General features: G+C 50.9%; 2 protein-coding genes and 1 non-coding gene across 5 annotated transcripts; 1 reads left to right on the forward strand and 2 right to left on the reverse strand.

Moving 5' to 3' along the window:
• Positions 1-700: 700 nt before the first annotated feature.
• TRNAM-CAU lies at positions 701-772 on the reverse strand. The gene has a single exon. It is a non-coding gene; the product is annotated as a tRNA-Met (tRNA).
• A 224-nt stretch (positions 773-996) lies between these two features.
• On the forward strand, positions 997-7,242 carry ILF2 (interleukin enhancer binding factor 2). Its single transcript, XM_042924517.1, has 14 exons — positions 997-1,099; positions 1,585-1,644; positions 1,819-1,861; positions 2,135-2,239; positions 2,624-2,701; positions 3,030-3,132; positions 3,724-3,789; positions 4,417-4,533; positions 4,965-5,043; positions 5,528-5,615; positions 6,005-6,066; positions 6,153-6,267; positions 6,487-6,577; positions 6,721-7,242. Exons 1-14 carry the CDS (start codon positions 1,095-1,097, stop codon positions 6,879-6,881), a joined length of 1,173 nt encoding a protein of 390 aa, XP_042780451.1. The 5' UTR covers positions 997-1,094; the 3' UTR covers positions 6,882-7,242.
• Positions 7,243-7,420: 178 nt separating this feature from the next.
• SNAPIN (SNAP associated protein) lies at positions 7,421-16,919 on the reverse strand. Of its 3 annotated transcripts, none has more exons than XM_042924527.1 (6): positions 14,048-16,919; positions 11,134-11,298; positions 8,939-9,325; positions 8,680-8,726; positions 8,313-8,431; positions 7,421-8,007 (listed from the first exon to the last, which is right to left on the reverse strand). In XM_042924527.1, exons 2-6 carry the CDS (start codon positions 11,151-11,153, stop codon positions 7,906-7,908), a joined length of 675 nt encoding a protein of 224 aa, XP_042780461.1. In that variant the 5' UTR covers positions 11,154-11,298; positions 14,048-16,919; the 3' UTR covers positions 7,421-7,905. The 3 variants fall into 3 exon arrangements, with proteins under 3 accessions (XP_042780461.1, XP_042780464.1, XP_042780463.1); XM_042924530.1 differs by having other exon boundaries at positions 14,880-14,934; XM_042924529.1 differs by lacking the exon at positions 7,421-8,007 and having other exon boundaries at positions 8,340-8,582.
• Between the last annotated feature and the right edge of the window lie 211 nt (positions 16,920-17,130).

A 17,130-nucleotide genomic window follows, 5' to 3' on the forward strand; every position in this document is an offset into this window, starting at 1 on the left:
TAAAACCAGACTTTGCAAACTCAAGGATGTATGGTGTAATTTTTAGAGTAACCGCTAAAAGAATGCGTAACTTCCAATTAACAGAGGCGGGGAAGGAAATAAACGTTCATCAGTACAAGAGCAGACAAGAAGCGGGAGAACGAGGACTCGCGGAGGCGCAGGAGCAGCGCTGCGCGCCGTCGGATCGCAAGGACAGCGCGTGCGCGTGCTCGCCGGGCGGGAGCGCGCTGACCCGGCGGAGACGCGGCCGCCCGGGAGCGGCGGCGGATGTGCGGTCGAGGGCTGCTGCCTCTCACTTCCCCTGCTCGCTTTTTCTGAGCCCTCTTTCAAAGGCTGCCTCAGTTTCACTTCTAGTCCCTTACCATCAGTGCTCTTCCCTCTGGTTCCGTCAGTATATGCCCTTTTCTCAAATCCGCTTCTCCTGCCGTAAGTTTCCAGCCTTCGGTGAACTCCACCCAGGCGTGGTGTTGCTTAAAGTCCTTCCCGTTCCCGTTTCACTTGCTGATGGCAAAAACAGGTTTTAAAGGCTGCATTTTTGAGGAAGGAGAAAGTAACAGAAAGGTGATTTTAAGTACTGAAGAAAATTGAACTCCAAATAGTGTCCTGGAGGAAAAAAAACCAAAAAACACTGAAGAAAATTGAACTCTAAATAGTGTCCTGAAGGAGGAAAACGCAGAAAGAAAGAAAAAGAAAGCCGCTGTAGCAGAGGATGGTTTCGATCCATCGACCTCTGGGTTATGGGCCCAGCACGCTTCCGCTGCGCCACTCTGCTACGACGTGGGAGCGGGCACTGGAATCATATAGAAAGGTCTCTTCCGGCTTCTTTACACCGCGCCACCTAGGGTCTGGTTACAAAAATAGTCACTGCTGGCAAATCTGTTCTTATTGGCTAATTTCTGACACAGCGGGCGTTCTTTATTGGTCTGTAGGCCGGTCTGCCAAAGTAAGCCAATGGGCATTAGCGGCGGGGTGCGGCGCGGCCCAATCGCGGCAGAGCTTGTTGGGACGCGCCGGCGAGCCGCGTCTCCGGTCGTCTGCTCCTCCGAGGAGAGGGGCGGTTGGCGTGGACTCCATTGTTCGGGGTTTCGGGCGCCATGAGGTGAGGGCACTGGGCTGCTCTGCGAAGGCTCAGGGTGCTCCCCCGAAAACTTCGGGAAGGTGGGCCGACAGGAGCCGGGGCTCCCGACGGGGCCGCGCGTCCGGGGTCTGCCCGCAGCCCGAGAGCTCTCGGCCGGGGCGACGGCGGCGGTCGGGGGCTGTGGAGGCGCGGAGACCCAGCGCGCCACGTCCGGGGGAGAGAGGGTGTGCGGGTAAAGGCTCCACCGCGTCGGTGGATAAAGGGGCAGCCGCTTTCGTCCCTCGAGCGCTGGGGGCCGTGGCCCGGGGGTCATGGGGCATTTCTCGCGGGGACCCGGTGGTGCAGCCCGGCGTTGTTCGCTGTGGGTTGTGATCGAGTCGTCCAGGGAGGAGGCGCGGTGTGGTGACGCTGGGCACCGGGAGCGAGAAGCGCGAGCGGGAGTCCGAGCGGCCGGTGTGCTGCGGGCTCCTTCGGCGGGGTCGCCAGTTAAATCTCTGCCGTTGTAGGGGTGACCGAGGCCGTGGTCGTGGCGGGCGCTTTGGTTCCAGAGGAGGCCCCGGAGGAGGGTGAGTGCCGGTTCCTGCACCTGTGCACGGCCCGGTCCGCGCTTCAGTCCCCCCGGCTGCAGTCGGGGGGCGCTGGGTGCCCCGCCTCGGTGAGGTCCAGCTCCCGGGCTCCCCGCTGAGGAGTGTGGCCCCACTTTGTCTGATGAATGATCTGCCTTGTTGTTCTTGTTTTAGGTTCAGGCCCTTCGTGCCACATATTCCATTTGATTTCTATTTGGTGAGTGCTTGGCCCCTGTTGGCAGTAACAGGCTTGCAATCTTTGTTCTGAAAGGTTAACTGGGTCTCTGGCTTGTCTGTTGGTGTAAAAGCGCCGAGAGCTTACATTATGGCCAGTCCTTGTGGCGGGTATACTTGTTTGAATATCTTAAGGAGTAAGAAGAAGCGTAGATTTTTCTCTTTCCAGTTTTTTTCTGTTGTGGCAACAGAGCAAAGGATCCATCCTATGCATTATTTTCGGTAAACAGTGTATCCGTGTTTCTTTCTGCTGTAGTGTGAAATGGCCTTCCCCCGGGTCAAGCCAGCACCTGATGAAACTTCCTTCAGTGAGGCCTTGCTGAAGAGGAATCAGGACCTTGCTCCTAATTCTGCCGAACAGGTATATTCTTTTGGCTTTCCTCCTCGGATTTCTCTAAGAAAGCCAGAGAAGTGAATAGCCGTGGTGAGGTTCCTGTTACCAGAGCCTAAACTTGACAGAGGGTTTAATTGTTCGCCTGGTTTCTCCTTGTGGGTAGAGGGAGAGTGCCAGGTGGATTGTATAAGCATTACATGTGCTTTCATATTGTCACTGGGGACTCTGTCTTTGGGCCAAAAAGTTACTCTCCTGGCATATTCAAGGCCAGAAGGGTCAGAGTGTTTTCAAAACCCTGTGTAGGTATTGATTCAGCTTGTCTAGAAGAGATTAGGGGAAAATACTCAAACTCTGAAAAGTTGCCTGTAATTTTTCACTTCAGGGCATTTTTTATTTTATGCTGTTTTTTAGGCCTCTATCCTTTCCCTGGTGACAAAAATAAACAATGTGATTGACAATTTGATTGTGGCTCCAGGGACGTTTGAAGTGGTGAGTCTTTAATGATTTAGTCATAGAAAAGGGCAGCCTTGGTTGTGCGGAAGTTTCCTTAATCTCCAAAGCCAAGTTTGAAATGGAAAGGAAAGCATAGTGGGATTCCTTTCTACTAGTGGTGATCTCAGGGATAAAACTTGTATTACTGCTATCAGGTAGCCATAATGTATCAGGCTTTTCATGTGGTTGTTTTGGGATATCATTTGACCTCTGCTACTTCCAATTCTGGGTAATAATTGTGTCGTCATTGATTTCTGAGAGGAATTAGGCCATCTTTCACTTCTACATCCCCCCCCCCCCCCCCCCGAAATCCCTTTTCCAACAGCAAATTGAAGAAGTCCGACAGGTGGGATCATATAAAAAGGGAACAATGACAACCGGACACAACGTGGCCGACCTGGTGGTAATCCTAAAGATTCTGCCAACATGTGAGTGCACCTCTTTCTGGCCACAGGAGCGGAAAGTTGCATTTGAGGCATAGGGATCTTTAAAGCCCAAATCTCTTGCAGGAAAGGTTGTTTGGAAAACGAATGGGGAATTCATTTTTTTAAATGTATATTGGGGTAATAAAGGACAAAGTCTGGGCTGTGTGTCTGAAAGAATGTATGGCCAGTTACTACAGGGCAGCGTTTCTCAGCAGGGGGTGGTTTTGTCCCTCATGGGACATCTGGCAGTGTGGAGACATTTGGGGCTACTGGCATCAAAGGAGTGGAGGTCGGGGATGCTGCTGAGTACCCTGCAGTGCACAGGGTGTACCTTACCTCCAGCCCCACATGGCATTAGTGCCACTGACAAGAAACTCTCCTATAAAAGGATGTGGGTATAGGAGGTGGCCTATTCCCTGAGACTTCCTGTTTCTCTGTTCGAGTGTTAGCTTTCCCTTGTACAAGCGTTTATTCTGTTGCTTGCCCTTGCACCAGCCTTGTACATGGGCACAAATCGGTGTGGAGTACCATAGAGATGTACAGAAAGTATGTGAATAATTACAATGCTCATGGTCTCCTTTCCTCTCAATCTAGTGGAAGCTGTTGCTGCCCTAGGGAACAAAGTTGTGGAAAGCCTAAGAGCACAAGATCCTTCTGAAGGTTGGTTTGAGTTTGTTGTTGGACATGTATTCAGTAGGAGCCAGGCCTATAATGACAACTACACTTTTAACAAAGGTCAGGCTAGAAAGAAGAGTGAATGCAGAGATTTTTTTTTGTTACTGTTTATTTTTGAGGGGCGGGGCAGAGAGAGGGAGACAGAGGATCCAAAGCAGGCTGTGTGTGCACTGACAGCAGAGAGCCCGATGTGGAGCTTGAACTCACCAACAGCAAAATCATGACCTGAGCTGAAGTTGGTGCTTAACTGACTGAGGCACGCATTCTGAGCCAGCCGCCTCTTGAATGCAGAGTTCTGTGTTGCGGAAGTTTTTGCAGTGATCTCCAGTGTTTGATACCCAGTTCATCTCCGTTACTTTTATTTATTTTTTTATTTTTCTGAAGTTTATATATTTAAGTAATCTCTGCACCCAGTGTGGGGCTCGAACTCGTGCCCCAGAGGTCAAGTGTCCCATGCCAGGCGCCCCATCTCTTTCTTATAAAAGTATCTTGAATCCTCATTCTGGACTCTTGCTGTTTTTAGAAACCTATCTGCTCTCCTACTTCAACCCTATATTTACCTCTGGTCATCTAAGGGAGATGGGGGCGTTACAGGTTTTGATTTTCTTTCAGTTTTGACCATGCTGACCAATGAAACTGGTTTCGAGATCAGTTCCTCTGATGCTACAGTGAAGATTCTCATTACAACAGTGCCACCCAATCTCCGAAAACTGGACCCAGAACTCCACTGTTAGTCCTTTTTTTCCATTTCTGGGATACTTGGGGGAAATTCAAAACATGGTATAAGACAAGGTTGCTGTTGAGTGTTTAGCTAGTTGCTATTCCACGTGAAACCTTCTGGACCTAAGTTGACCCCCAGACTTCACTATCTCCCTCTGTAATTTGGAGACAGTTTTACTAGCTTGCTAGTGAAACTGCCAGACAGGATGGCCAAGAAAGCAAGTGGATTGGAGGACAGTATTTATGGAGGGAATGGGCTCTTGGAGAAAGTTGTGGATCTTGCGTGCTTACAGATTTGGTTTAGGGGAGGAATAGTGATTTCTAGACAAGTGATTTGCTGGTCTGAGGAACCTGGGGTGGTTTAAGAAATTACAAGGAGGCTGAATTGCTTGCTTAGTGACAGGAGTGTTTCATCGTGGCCTGTTCTGCTGGTCTTACAGTGGACATCAAGGTGTTGCAGAGCGCCTTAGCAGCCATCAGACATGCCCGCTGGTTTGAGGAAAATGCTTCTCAGTCCACGTGAGTTCCTTGCTATTTGAGTTTAAATAACCTAATTATTCTAATTATACTGAATAGCAGGATACCTCCATACTTCCTCTGTTAAAACTCTTTGGCTATAATTGGCCAGGTTTCTTTTTTTTTTTTTTTAATGCACCTTATGTTAGCAAATTAAAAGGTTTTTTTGTTTAACATTCATTTGAGAGAGAGCATGCCAGTGAGTGGGGAAGGGGCAGAGAGAGAGGGAGACACAGAATCCAAAGCTGGCTTCAGGCTCCAGGCTGTCAGCACAGAGCCTGATGTGGGGTTTGAACCCATGAACTGTAGGATCATGACCTGAGCTGAAGTCAGACACTTAACTGACTAAGCCACCCGGGTGCCCCTAAGTAAGCAAATTTAGATGGAGAGAAACAGAATGTATAGTTTTAGAAATAACAACAGCTCTGTACCTCAGGGATGGAAGTACATGATGTTATTTTAATCCCTGGGTTCCTCTTACCTTCAGAGTTAAAGTTCTCATCAGACTGTTGAAGGACCTGAGAATTCGTTTTCCTGGCTTTGAGCCCCTCACACCCTGGATCCTTGACTTACTTGTAAGTAACGGGCAGTTGGAGTTCCTGGTCACCCCTATTTAACAGCAGTTTTTCTGAAACCGGCCAGGATCGGAAATTTGGTGAAGCTGAAAATCAGTCTCATGGTGGGCAATAATTCAGTAAATACATGGTGTTTATTATTGCGTTGGGTTTTTAGAGTTTCAGTTGAATGAGTAATTTTACTGTCCCTATTCCTCTTTGTTACTGATGTAATTTTAGTAATGAGATAATGAGAAATCAGTGAATGAGCAGCTAGTTTCAGAACTGCTTCTGAATATGAACATTTTACTTAGACTTCAATAATCTGTTTTGTGAATGTTTGAGGTTTCAGTTTGTCTGGCTAGAATTGTCAAGTTTATGGCACACCTACCAGGTTGATTATTTTCCAGGGGCACTATGCTGTGATGAACAATCCCACCAGACAGCCTTTGGCCCTAAACGTGGCATACAGGTACAGCATGCTTCTTTGGGTTTGGGGCTGGGTGTAAGAGGTCTTGTGTGTGTTTTTTTTTTTTTAAACGTTCTTGTGTGCTTCAGACGTTGCTTACAGATCCTGGCTGCAGGACTGTTCCTGCCAGGGTCAGTGGGTATCACTGACCCCTGTGAGAGTGGCAACTTCAGAGTACACACAGTCATGACTCTGGAACAACAGGTATGGGGTCAGCTCTGCAATTGCGCGTTGTGTCCTACTCCTGAATACTCCAGATCAGAAGGCAAAGGCAATGTGGTCTTTAGGGGTCAGGGATTTGGGGGTTCTCACAAACTTTGGTCTTGAAATTAAAGTTGTCCTCATCTGTTTTCATGAGAATATTCATCAGATACGGTACTTTAACTCCCCTTTCTAGTTTACTCTCACTCTGCTCCCCTTTAGGACATGGTGTGCTACACAGCTCAGACTCTGGTCCGAATCCTCTCACATGGTGGCTTTCGGAAGATTCTCGGCCAGGAGGGTGATGCCAGCTGTGAGTGATCGTTGTGGGTCAGGGGATCTTTATGGTACTCTGCTCTACAAAGCTCTACGCTACTCAGATGTGTTACTATTTCCACTGTGTAGGTTATGACTTGTATGCTGGGCTAGTTGCCTGAAATCGCATTTTTTTTCCAGATCTTGCTTCTGAAATCTCTACCTGGGATGGAGTGATAGTGACACCTTCAGAAAAGGCTTATGAGAAGCCACCAGAGAAGAAGGAAGGAGAAGAAGAGGAGGAGAATACGGAAGAACCACCTCAAGGAGAGGAAGAGGAAAGCATGGAGACTCAGGAGTGACCTTCCTTCCTATCTTCATCCCCTTTGCTGTCCAAGGTGAAGACTGGAGCCCAAGCTAACTGCTACTGGACTTTATGTGGTGGCATTTCTGAGGGAAAAGGGAGACGGGAAGGAAAAGAAACTATAGAAGGAAGTGTCATTCCACTGGGTTCCACTTGGCTCAACAGCCAGAAGTCTCCCATTTCCGACCTATGCCATCCATCTATAGTGAAGCAGGAGACCAGCCTTTCTTCCTAAGACTTCAGAGTCCCCAGGTCCCGGAAACCTCCCTCAAACAGTACTTTGTTGTTGAAATGTTGTGAACTGTTAGTGCCTGGAATTTTTTTTTTCCTAAGAAAAGTGATTAAAGTACTTCCTCGTAGGGCTCTTGCTCGTTTTTCCTTGGCATCTGGCAACCTTTTTTGCTTTCTGTACTTCTCAATGAAAGTGGTATTTGAGTCTTCTCATTGTAAACACTAGATCACAATTTGAAGCAGTATCTGAATTAAAGTTTCTACAAAGATTCTTGGAACCTTTCCATATACCAAAGTCAACTAGAACACTGTTTAAGCATTTATTGAATGAAATGGTTCTACCAATACTGCCACTGTATTCAAGCCCAGTGCCATCCACAAAAGAGGGTAGACATAGGTCATTACCTTGACTTTGCCTGCCCTTCAGATCCTCAGTGTAAACAAAGGAAAACAAGTCACAGGTAGAGGACATGCAATGGAGGAAGCCCCTCACTAGGCTTGAAGGTAGAGGAGCTGGGCCTTGAGAATGTAGGTTTTAAAAAGGTAGAGTCCTCGGCCCATTCTTGGAAGCAAGAGCCATAATAAATCCTTTGGGATCATTAGTCCTGCTGTACACAGGTTTCTTTGGGCCCCGTAGAAGTGGGTAAGACTTAAGTGCTTCAGACAGAAACAACTGGGCTGCCTGTTTGATGTCCCAAGGTCTACAGGGAGTTCCCGGAGGAAGCAAGGCAGCCGGGGAAGAGTACTTGTGCTATTACGGGGCCAGGCACGAGCCCCATCTTCTGGCCTGTTTACTTGCTCGGGGAACCAGAAGGGTAAACTCCTGAATCCAGCATTGCCCTCCTGCGGGCTGTTTCCTTGGCAACACTGTGGTTTAGTCGCCTCAGCCGTTCCTACAAGACAAGATTTGGAATCCTAACTACTCCAGGTAAAGCTTTAGAACGCCCCGTCCGCTAGATGCGGGAAAACACCCTGGCCTCGCTCCCTCTGGATGTAAGTCCTCTAAGGTGCGAAGAACATTAAATGAGGGCAGCTGGGTATGGAGAATGGAGATGATAAGATCTATTATGGCTGACACTGGTTGGCAACTCTCTTTCCCCAAAGACTAAAAATCACAGTGACTTTTATGGTCATCCCTTGAAAATGAGAATACCCTGAGGACTTCTAAAGGATCACTGTTCGCAGGGAATTCCTTTACCTGCGCATTCTGCAGAATGTTGTTGACCAAGACAACTCGTCGCCGGGCATTAAGCAGCTTCTTGACATAGGGGTCGAGATCCAGGGCCACTTTCTGATCCTCGTTGATTCGGCACAGCTCTGGGGGATGGAAGTAAGCTGCAAACTAACACCTAATGGCTCCTCGTTCTTGGGGAAGGCAGGCTGGTAAGTGGGATGAAGACACGCCTGCACCCACATGGGCCGGTCACTAGAAACTTAGGGAAGCAGGAATCACTGGAGCCCTGATGTCCTGGAAGCACACGACACAAACCCACCCGGAGGTGGGCTAGACACGAGGTCCTAAAAGCGAGCTGCAGGATCGCGGGAATGCAGGGATGCTTACTCACCAGTAGCCAAGTTGTCAATTTGCTCCCGGAGCTCTACCTGGCTCTCTCTGCAAAGAGTTTCGAGGCCTACACGGTCAGTTAATGGGACTCAAAGAGCCGGCTCCCCTGGAGGCTTCCCAAGACCTGAGCCAAGCCAGCCTAGGCCCGCAGCCTCCCGCCAGCCCCGCCCCTTCCGGACCTGGCCCCGCCCCTTCCCGGCGCCCCCTGCCCCCCACAGCCAAACCGAGAAGAGGCCCCACCCCGCCCTTCCCTCTCGGACCTGACAGCGTGGACGTGAGAGTCCAGCTGCTGCACAGCCGGTCGTAGGAACTCTAGGAGCCCCTCGGCGAAGAGATCGCGGCCTGCGAGACCCGCCACGGGGGTCCCTGCCCCGGACACAGCGGCAGAACCAGCCCCAGCCATGGCGAGCAGCCCTTCCGCCGAGAACGTGCCGCGCGGGCCGCCGGGAACTGGAGCCGAGCTGAAGCGCGCCGCCAGGGGGCGCCCGGCAGAGCCGTGGGCGGGACCCAGCCGGGGGGCTTCTGGGAAACCGAGTCTCCGCCACTGCCGGCGGTCAGGCGGAGCTGTAGGTCCTGGGAGGCCCCAGAGGGTGCTGTTGGCGGGCGGGCTGCGAGGAACCGTTTTGGGGGCGCCTATCTTCGGTTTTCTGCAAAGGTGGAAAATAAATGCTCGTCTCGTCAGTTGTGTATAGCCCTCTCCTGTTAATATGATGAGAAAACCAGATTGTATTCCTAGTGTAGGTTCCTGTTTCTAAATTTGAGAGTATTTTTTTAAGGGCGCTACGGTATGTATAAAACTGTAAGAATGGGGCGCCTGGCTGGCTCGATCAGGCTCTGTGCCGACAGCACGGAACCTGCTTGGGATTCTCGCTCTCTGCCCCTTCCCTGCTCACTCTCTCTCTCAAAATAAACATTAAAAAACAAAACAACCTGCACAGAACACTATCAAGTCTCAAAGGGAATGAATTTTTTTTTTTTTTAAGGTTATGTATTTATTTTGAGAATGAATCCTAAGCAGGCCTCACACTGTCGGCACAGAGCTTGACACCGGGCTTGAACTCGACAAACCATGAGGTTGTGACTTGAGTCTGTGACTTGAGTCGAGATCGAGAGTCTGATGTTTAACCAACCGACTGAGCCACCCCGGTGCCTGGTAAAAGGAATGGAGTTCTGGCACATGCTCCCAGAGGGTGAACCTTGGAGACATCACGCTGGGAAAAATAAGCCAGAAACGAAGACACATACTGTCTGGTTATTACAGAAAGTACCCAGAGCAGTCCCACTCATGGACATAAAATGTGGTTTCCTCTCTATCAGCGCAGCGTTGCGGGGGCCGGAAGGAAAGGTGGATGAGGAGTTACTGTTTCATGGGCAGAGTCTCAGTATGGGATGATAAAAAAGTTCTAAAGAGGAGTAATGATGATGAACTTACTTAATGCCACTGACAAGTACACTTAAAAATGGTGAAAGTGGGTGCTCCTGGGTGCCTCAGTTGGTTAAGCACCTTGAGTTCAGCTCAGGTTATGATTTCATGGTTCATGAGACTGAACCCCACATTGGGCTCTGCATGGACAGCGAGGAGCCTGCTTGGGATTCTCACCTCTCTCTCTCTCTCTCTCTCTCTCTCTCTCTCCCTGCCCCTCCCCCACTTGCTCTCTCAAAAAACAATGACAGTGGTAAATTTTATGTGCATTTTGCCACAGTAAAGCAAAATTTAAAGCCTACATGTGTTTTCATATTAAGAAAAAATTTTTTTTAATGTTTTTATTTATTTTCGAGAGAGAGCAAGCAGGGGAGGGGCAGAGAGAGAGGGAGACACAGAATCCGAAGCAGGCTCCAGGCTGTCAGCACAGAGCCTGATGCGGGGCTCGAACCCATGAACCGTGAGATCATGACCTGAGCTGAAGTCAGATGCTTAACCCACTGAGCCACCCAGGCAGCACCCCCCCCCCCCCAAATTTTGTTTAGTATTTTTGGCAGAGAGACAGAGTGCGAGGGGGGGAGGGGCAGAGAGAGGGAGACACAGAATCCCAAGCAGGCTCCAGACTTGGAGCTGTCAGCACAGAGCCTGATGCGGGGCTTGAACTCACAAGCTGTGAGATCATGCCCCGAGCTGAAGTCGGACGCTTAACTGACTGAGCCCCCCGGAAGCCCCCCCCCCGCCCCGAATTTTGTTTAATGTTTCTTTATTTTTGAGAGAGAGAGAGAAACAGAATGCCAGTGGAGGCAGGGCAGAGAGACAGAGGGAAACACGGAATCTGACGCAGGCTCCAGGCTCTGAGCTGTCAGCACAGAGCCCGACGTAGGGCTTGAACCCATGAGCCATGGGATCATGACCTGAGCTGAAGTCGGACACGTAACCAACTGAGCCACCCAGGCACCTGTTTTTTCCTTCCCTCAAAAAGCTTCCTTAGTTTTGTTGCATTTTTCATGCCTTTCCAGAGAGTTTACATACATGTCTTGAATTCTCAACATGAGGCCCAGTCTCTTAAGCCCCAGCGCGTTCCAGCGGCTCGCAGTCCTGTGGGCCGTGGGGTGCAGTGAGTGCAGAAGTGCTCTTGGACGGCAAAGGGGTCCCCGGACATAGATGGCACCAGAACGTTCAGCCTCGAGCTTCCTCCTCAGGAACAAAAGAGGAGGTGTTTAAATCGCTGTGGAGGAGTGGTGGTCCACAGCTGGAAACCCGAGGCCCCAAGTGTGATCCCTTTTAAAGCCTTGTACACTTTTTGTTGTGCTGTCTTTGTCCTCCCGTATCTTTCCCTCTAGTGATCAGAGCTGAAAGTCTCAGGAGAGGCTGCAGGCTTATTATGGGAGTAAGCGACGGGAAGGGGTAACTCTGGTACCTGCCGCCTGCCCCAGAGTCAGGCCTTGTGAGGAGGAGCCCAGGGGATGGAGGGAGTGAGGACAGGGTTGAGGAGGAAAGGGAGAAAGGCCCCATCCTTGAGGCCTGTGCTGTAGAGAGAGAGAAAAGGGCTGGCCGGCGCTGGGAAAGGAGGTTGGTGGCTCAATGTCTCTACAAGAAGCCCCCAAGTTAGGTCACAGTCCTTGCAGGTACATTTTTGAAGTAGGGTTGTGAAATTTGGAAAACAACAATCAAAAAGCCCCGGGACACTAGGTAAATGTGAATTTCAGATAGAAAATAATTTTTCAATAGAAGTATTTTATCTGGTAATCCTACTTCAAAGGCTGGTTCTCTGAGAAAAATCACTGTGTTTTGCTTTTATGCTTTCCTTCCCACTCTTATCACCTCCAGTTAGCACTTATCTCTCCTGAAGGCCCTGCCACAGCCTCCTGACTGATCTTGCCTGTTGTCTCCCTCCCCTCCAGGTCAATCTGCACTCTAGAATACCAGATTACATAATAACCCTGCTCAGAGAATACAAATGCTGAAAGGGACTTTGTTGTATTCATTCATTCATTTTCAAAGTAATCTCTGCCCAAATGTGGGGCTTGAACTCACCGCCCAGAGATCAAGAGTCACAGGCTCTACTGACTGAGCCAGCCAGGCACCCCTGAAAGGGACTTTAGAATCCATGTTTCCAGTTTCTTGGACACATCTGATGAGGTTTTTGGGGTGACAGTGGGGTTCATGGGGTTGGAGCCAACAGCCAAGAAAGAATTCTTGAAGACACCTTTGGTGCAAAAGAGGTGATTTGATTAAAGCGCGGGGACAGAACCGGTGGGCAGGAAGAGCTGCCCTGGGACCATGAAGAGACACTGGTTATATATACTATGGAGCTGGGGGAGGTAAAGTCCAGGGGAAGTTTCCAGTGAGACTTTCATATGCTAAAGAAGGCTCACAGGATATTGGCGGTCTTGCCTGTGGAGAGAAGGTTGTTTTCATTCTAGCAAAGCCATCAGCCTTGAGACTGTGGGGAGTTCCCGGAGAAACGTTTTACTCTGCCAGCCTCAAGTATTTGGCATTGGGCTGCAGGTTATTAGGAAACTTAATTCTATCTGCCATTTTCTTCTGCTTTTGTTTCCCACATCGACGTCTGTAAGGGAGACCAGGCAAGGGACTTTTTGAAAGGAAAACCAAGGCCCAAGACGGGATCACTTATGTCAGGCCAAGTCACAAACCTGGGCTTCATACCTAACCTAATTGCAGTTTCAACCTCTCCCAGAAACGTAGTCTTAACTGGTCCGTCGGGAGTGTCTGGTCAGCACCAACAAGGCAGTTTGTCACAAGGGCCCTCTCCAGCCTACAAAGGAGGGTGAGGCAATCTGCATGATAAGACCCCTCCCGCCTCCCCCTGGGGGAATTTCTTCGGGTTAGCCAACAGAGGAGAGAGAGGAGTTGGGGGGAAACTAGAAAGATAAATGCCTGCCTCCACGGCCTTCTCACGCTCCTCAGTGCCTCCATTTCCATGGAGGACGCCTCCATGGAAGTCAGAACTCCATTTTCAGCGTCCGACCCCTTGTAACAAGCAGGAGTCCTGGAGTCTACCCAGATCCTGGTCTGGCCGGGGAACCCACTCATGGGGCATGTGGGGACGGCAGCCCTCCAGAAGCACCAGTTGGGGAAAAAAGCTGGAAGCTCAGACCTCATTGCCCGCTCCACCCCTTCCCACACCCATCCTGCTGCTTCCCCTTGGGCTCTGCTACTGAAGCACTATAGGGCTCCCTAGACCATGTTCTGGGGGCTCCCAGAAAGGGGAATGGATGAGGAAATCCCTTAACTGGACCTCTCAGGCCCCCTTCCCGGTTAAAGTCCTCCTCCCCCAAGCAGGACCCTCTGAAAGCCCTGTCCCCCCTCCCCCCGCAGCTCCATACTGGGTGTGGGGGCGCAATTGGCCTGCTGGACCAAGGGCATGGTGGTCGTACCACCTGAGCCACTGCACCTTCTCCCTACAGAGCTTCCTCAGGACCTATCCCGGGACCCAGAGCCAGCAAGGAGGGGACAGTCAACCTAAGTACCGCTCAGGTGGTAGGGACATCAGGGGAGATCAGAGATTGGGAGGGGGAGTTCTTATGACCTACATCTCCTACAGCCTCTGTGGAAAAGCCAAGAACTGAAGGGCCACTGCTCCCGCTCTCTCTCTTTTAAAATAATAAGCATTAAAAAATAAAATAAAATAAAATAAAATAAAATAAAATAAAATAAAATAAAATAAAAATAAAAGAGATGCTGAGGGTGAAGTGTGTGTGGGAAGGGGCACAGGACTTCCGTGCCCTCCAGGAGCACCATTCTCCCCAAATCCCTACGAGTTCACCAACCCTGAGGCTCCCTGAACCCCGTCCTTTGGGGTTTTGTAGAGGCTTCATTACACACGCTGGGTTGCTTAACTCATTGGCCCCTGGGGATGGATGGACCCTCTCCCCTCCCTGGAGGAACTTCCAGTCCCACCCTCCAGTCACTGAGTTCTTACCGGCCTGCATCCTTGTCACCTAGAGGCTTTCAGCAAGTCAATATTAACACAGCAAAAGACCCTTTATTGTCCTTCGTAATAGGAAACTTCCAGGTTTTAGCAGCTCTGTGCCAGGAACAGGACGAAGACCAAATATACATTTCTTGTTATAAACTACAAATACCACACCACGGATCTGTTTAAATCTTAGGCAGATAGTCACCTTATACTAAAGGGTAAAGAAACTCAAGAAATCAAACCTCAATAGAGAATCTAGTGAATCCTTTAAAGAGGCTTCGTGAGGCCTGCCCTGCACCAGACCTGCTGGCCTGACCTGCCCTGCCCTGCACAGGAAGAGGACCATGACTGAGTATTGCTAGCATCACAGGTCCCAGAGTCATCCTGGCCTGTCTCCACCCTCAGGGATCCCCCTATCTTGCCCTCCTTTGCCCCTGAGCATGTAGTCAAAGGCCCTCACAGGCCAGGGAACACTGCAGGCTGGAGAGCACACCCAAGCAGGAGTATAGGGTAGCCAGATGGCTCCTGGAACATCTCCCACAACCAGGTGAAAATGGGGAGATGGTGTCTGGGGAAGGTCAGAAATCAGACCATATACCCCCATTGTGGCCACTGTGTCTGTTTGTGTATAGGGAGGGAGTGGACCCTTGAGAGGTCCCTGGAGCCCAGGGAACCGGAGGCTTGGGTACCTTGCTCTTCCCTCGTTGCCTGGAGAACCAGTGGGGTAGCTACTGGGGCTTCACAGGGGACGGATGGGATAGCCCACGGGAAGAGGAACAGGGACGCAGAGGCCAGGCCCTCATCCCAGGTCCCGGCCTCTCCGGGCCCCACTTACCATGCTGGTCTGGGCTGTGCGCTGGCTGGAGCTACCTGATGAGGCTCCAGGAAGCCTGTAAGAGGGGAGGTAGGTGCTGCTGTTTGGGCCTACGGAGGCCGGGGTCCTATGCTCAGCCAGAGCCTCTTGCCTGGAGGCCTGGCTCCTTCTAGGGCATAGGGCCACGGGGAGTGGGCAGCAATGTTGCCACCGGTTCCAGACCAGGTGTCGTGGGATTGCCGCAGGGGAGGGGGACAGGGAGCCGCCGATGCCCTGCTTTCCCTCGGGTCCTTGCTCAGGCCAACAGACACCCAGACGTTAGAGGAAAGTGTCGAGGGTGCGGGCTTCTCCCCGGGTTCAGGCCCAGACCGCTCCAGGTACTGCACGAACCCAACAGCCCTGATGGCCTCCCAGCCCCCACCCTTGCTCCCTCTAACCCATTTGCATCTCCCACCAGCATGGTGTAAACCACCCCAAGCTCTTTGGCGACAGACCGTGGGCTACCTGATCAGCGGCGTCTCCCAACCCACCTCGGAGGTCCGCTGTACTCATTCCCCAGCATGCACAACACTTCGAGGCCTCTGTGTTTGTATTTGTTGTTCCCTACACTTGGCAGCTTCTTCCCCCTCCTGTCCCAAGGCCCTTCTAACAAATCACGCTTTTTTGGTGTCCGCTTGGTGAGCCCTTGGTAGACGGGTGGCTTGAGGAGGAGCTGGGCGGTACCTCCTTGTCCCTCTCTACCCTGGACACTCACCTGGGACTGAGGGTTGCAGAAGTGGGAACAGGGCTGAGGAGATGCTGGGAAGCAGGGTGAGCAGCAAGGGGGCCTAGAGGGCCCAAGCCCAGTAGAGGAGTTCCTTTTGCCCACTGCTGGGAATGAACTCCTTCATGAGGTGGGAGGACAGCTACAGAGGGTCCGCGAAGACCCTCAAAGTGGCCTCCAGCACCAGGACGCCTCAGGGTTCCCTGACCACCAGGTCGGGCTGTGACATTTTCACAGTAAAGGTTCGCACAGATGCTGGTCTTAGCTCACTGCACTGCAGGCTGGGCAAGTGCAGGAGTTGGGTGTAGAGGACATGGGGCAGGTCCTGACAGCCACCTGTGGGCAAGAGGAGCAGAGTCAGCAGGGTGGTGGGGTTGAAAGGACCCTGGGAAGGGGGCAGAAGAGGCTGACCTAGACCATCTCAGTGGGTTATGGGAGGGTGGGGGGGTACACGGGGAGTGGTCCAGAAACACCAGAATGCTTTCCTCAGGGCAAGTGGTAGGTCAACAAAAAAGGCTGGGGGAAAAATCCCAGAGAGAAGGGTCAACCGAGGTGGTGTGAAGAGGGTAAGGAACCTACTCACCCTGTAGTTCCCTTTCCTTCTTCACAAAGCTGTCCTGGAGGCCTTGAGAGGTGCCTGTTGTGCCCAGTGGAAACGTTTGCAAAAAGTTGCTGCCCACTGCCAATCAGCACCTCCCCCACGGAAGTCTTGGGAGTCTGGGCTCCACCTACGGGGTTACAACTGGCCTTGTGCACATAAAAGCGGTTTCCACCTCTTCCAGTGACAGGTTAGGAATACCTGTCCAAGCTAAAGACTTCCAGTCTCACAGTTCCTTCTTTAACATAAAGGGATTATAATTATAGTATGCTCCGGTACCGTACCAGTTGGATTTTGCAAGCGCGGTTGTGTCCTCCAACGCCACGTGGTCTTCTCACGCTCACACTTCTACAGGACTAACTAAAACCCCTTGCTTTACAACCCAGAGGCTAAGAAGCCCAGGACTCAAGTCCAGGCCGTCTTAACCAAAATTTCCTTCCCAGCTTGCCACATGCACAACCTCCCATTTTGGGAGCCAGGCACCTCAATGGCAGCTGGTTTGGTAGGACGTCGTTAGGTTCTTCTTTCCCAAGAGGACGGTCCAGAATATTGCCAAAGAACATTGTGCCGGAGCTTCCTCTGGGACAAACAGGCTAGTACCCTGGTTAATCATTTTACCATAGGCTTACTCAGGGGGCAAATTCTTCACTTTCTGCCCCAAAGCCCTATCAGTACCTGCCGCCCCACCCTGATTTCAAGACAACTATGAAGAAAAGGACTCAACTCCACAAAGGGGCAGGGCAGAATATTGTTATACTGGCCACAGCATTTCAAAGAGTCCAATAATAGTAGTAGGCCTGGCTAGATTTGAGAACAATTTCTTGTTATGACGAACCAGAAATACAAGATTCCACGGAGAACTGGAACAGTTGATAGAATATAGTTGAACTTAATTAAACCTTCAAGGGAAA

This window comes from Panthera leo, chromosome F3 (assembly GCF_018350215.1).
Source record: "Panthera leo isolate Ple1 chromosome F3, P.leo_Ple1_pat1.1, whole genome shotgun sequence".
NCBI lineage: Eukaryota > Metazoa > Chordata > Mammalia > Carnivora > Felidae > Panthera > Panthera leo.

Bases quoted from the DNA above. Each gene is read 5' to 3' on its own strand.
- ILF2 (XM_042924517.1), top strand. The intron at 1,645-1,818 runs GTGAGTGCCGGT...TTCTTGTTTTAG, and splicing joins AGAGGAGGCCCCGGAGGAGG to GTTCAGGCCCTTCGTGCCAC. The intron at 6,268-6,486 runs GTATGGGGTCAG...GCTCCCCTTTAG, and splicing joins TCATGACTCTGGAACAACAG to GACATGGTGTGCTACACAGC.
- SNAPIN (XM_042924527.1), bottom strand. From the start codon at position 11,153: ATGTTGAGAATTCAAGACAT. The intron at 9,326-11,133 runs GTATGTAAACTC...CCACCTTTGCAG, and splicing joins ATGTTGAGAATTCAAGACAT to AAAACCGAAGATAGGCGCCC. The intron at 8,432-8,679 runs GTGAGTAAGCAT...TCCATCCCCCAG, and splicing joins AATTGACAACTTGGCTACTG to AGCTGTGCCGAATCAACGAG.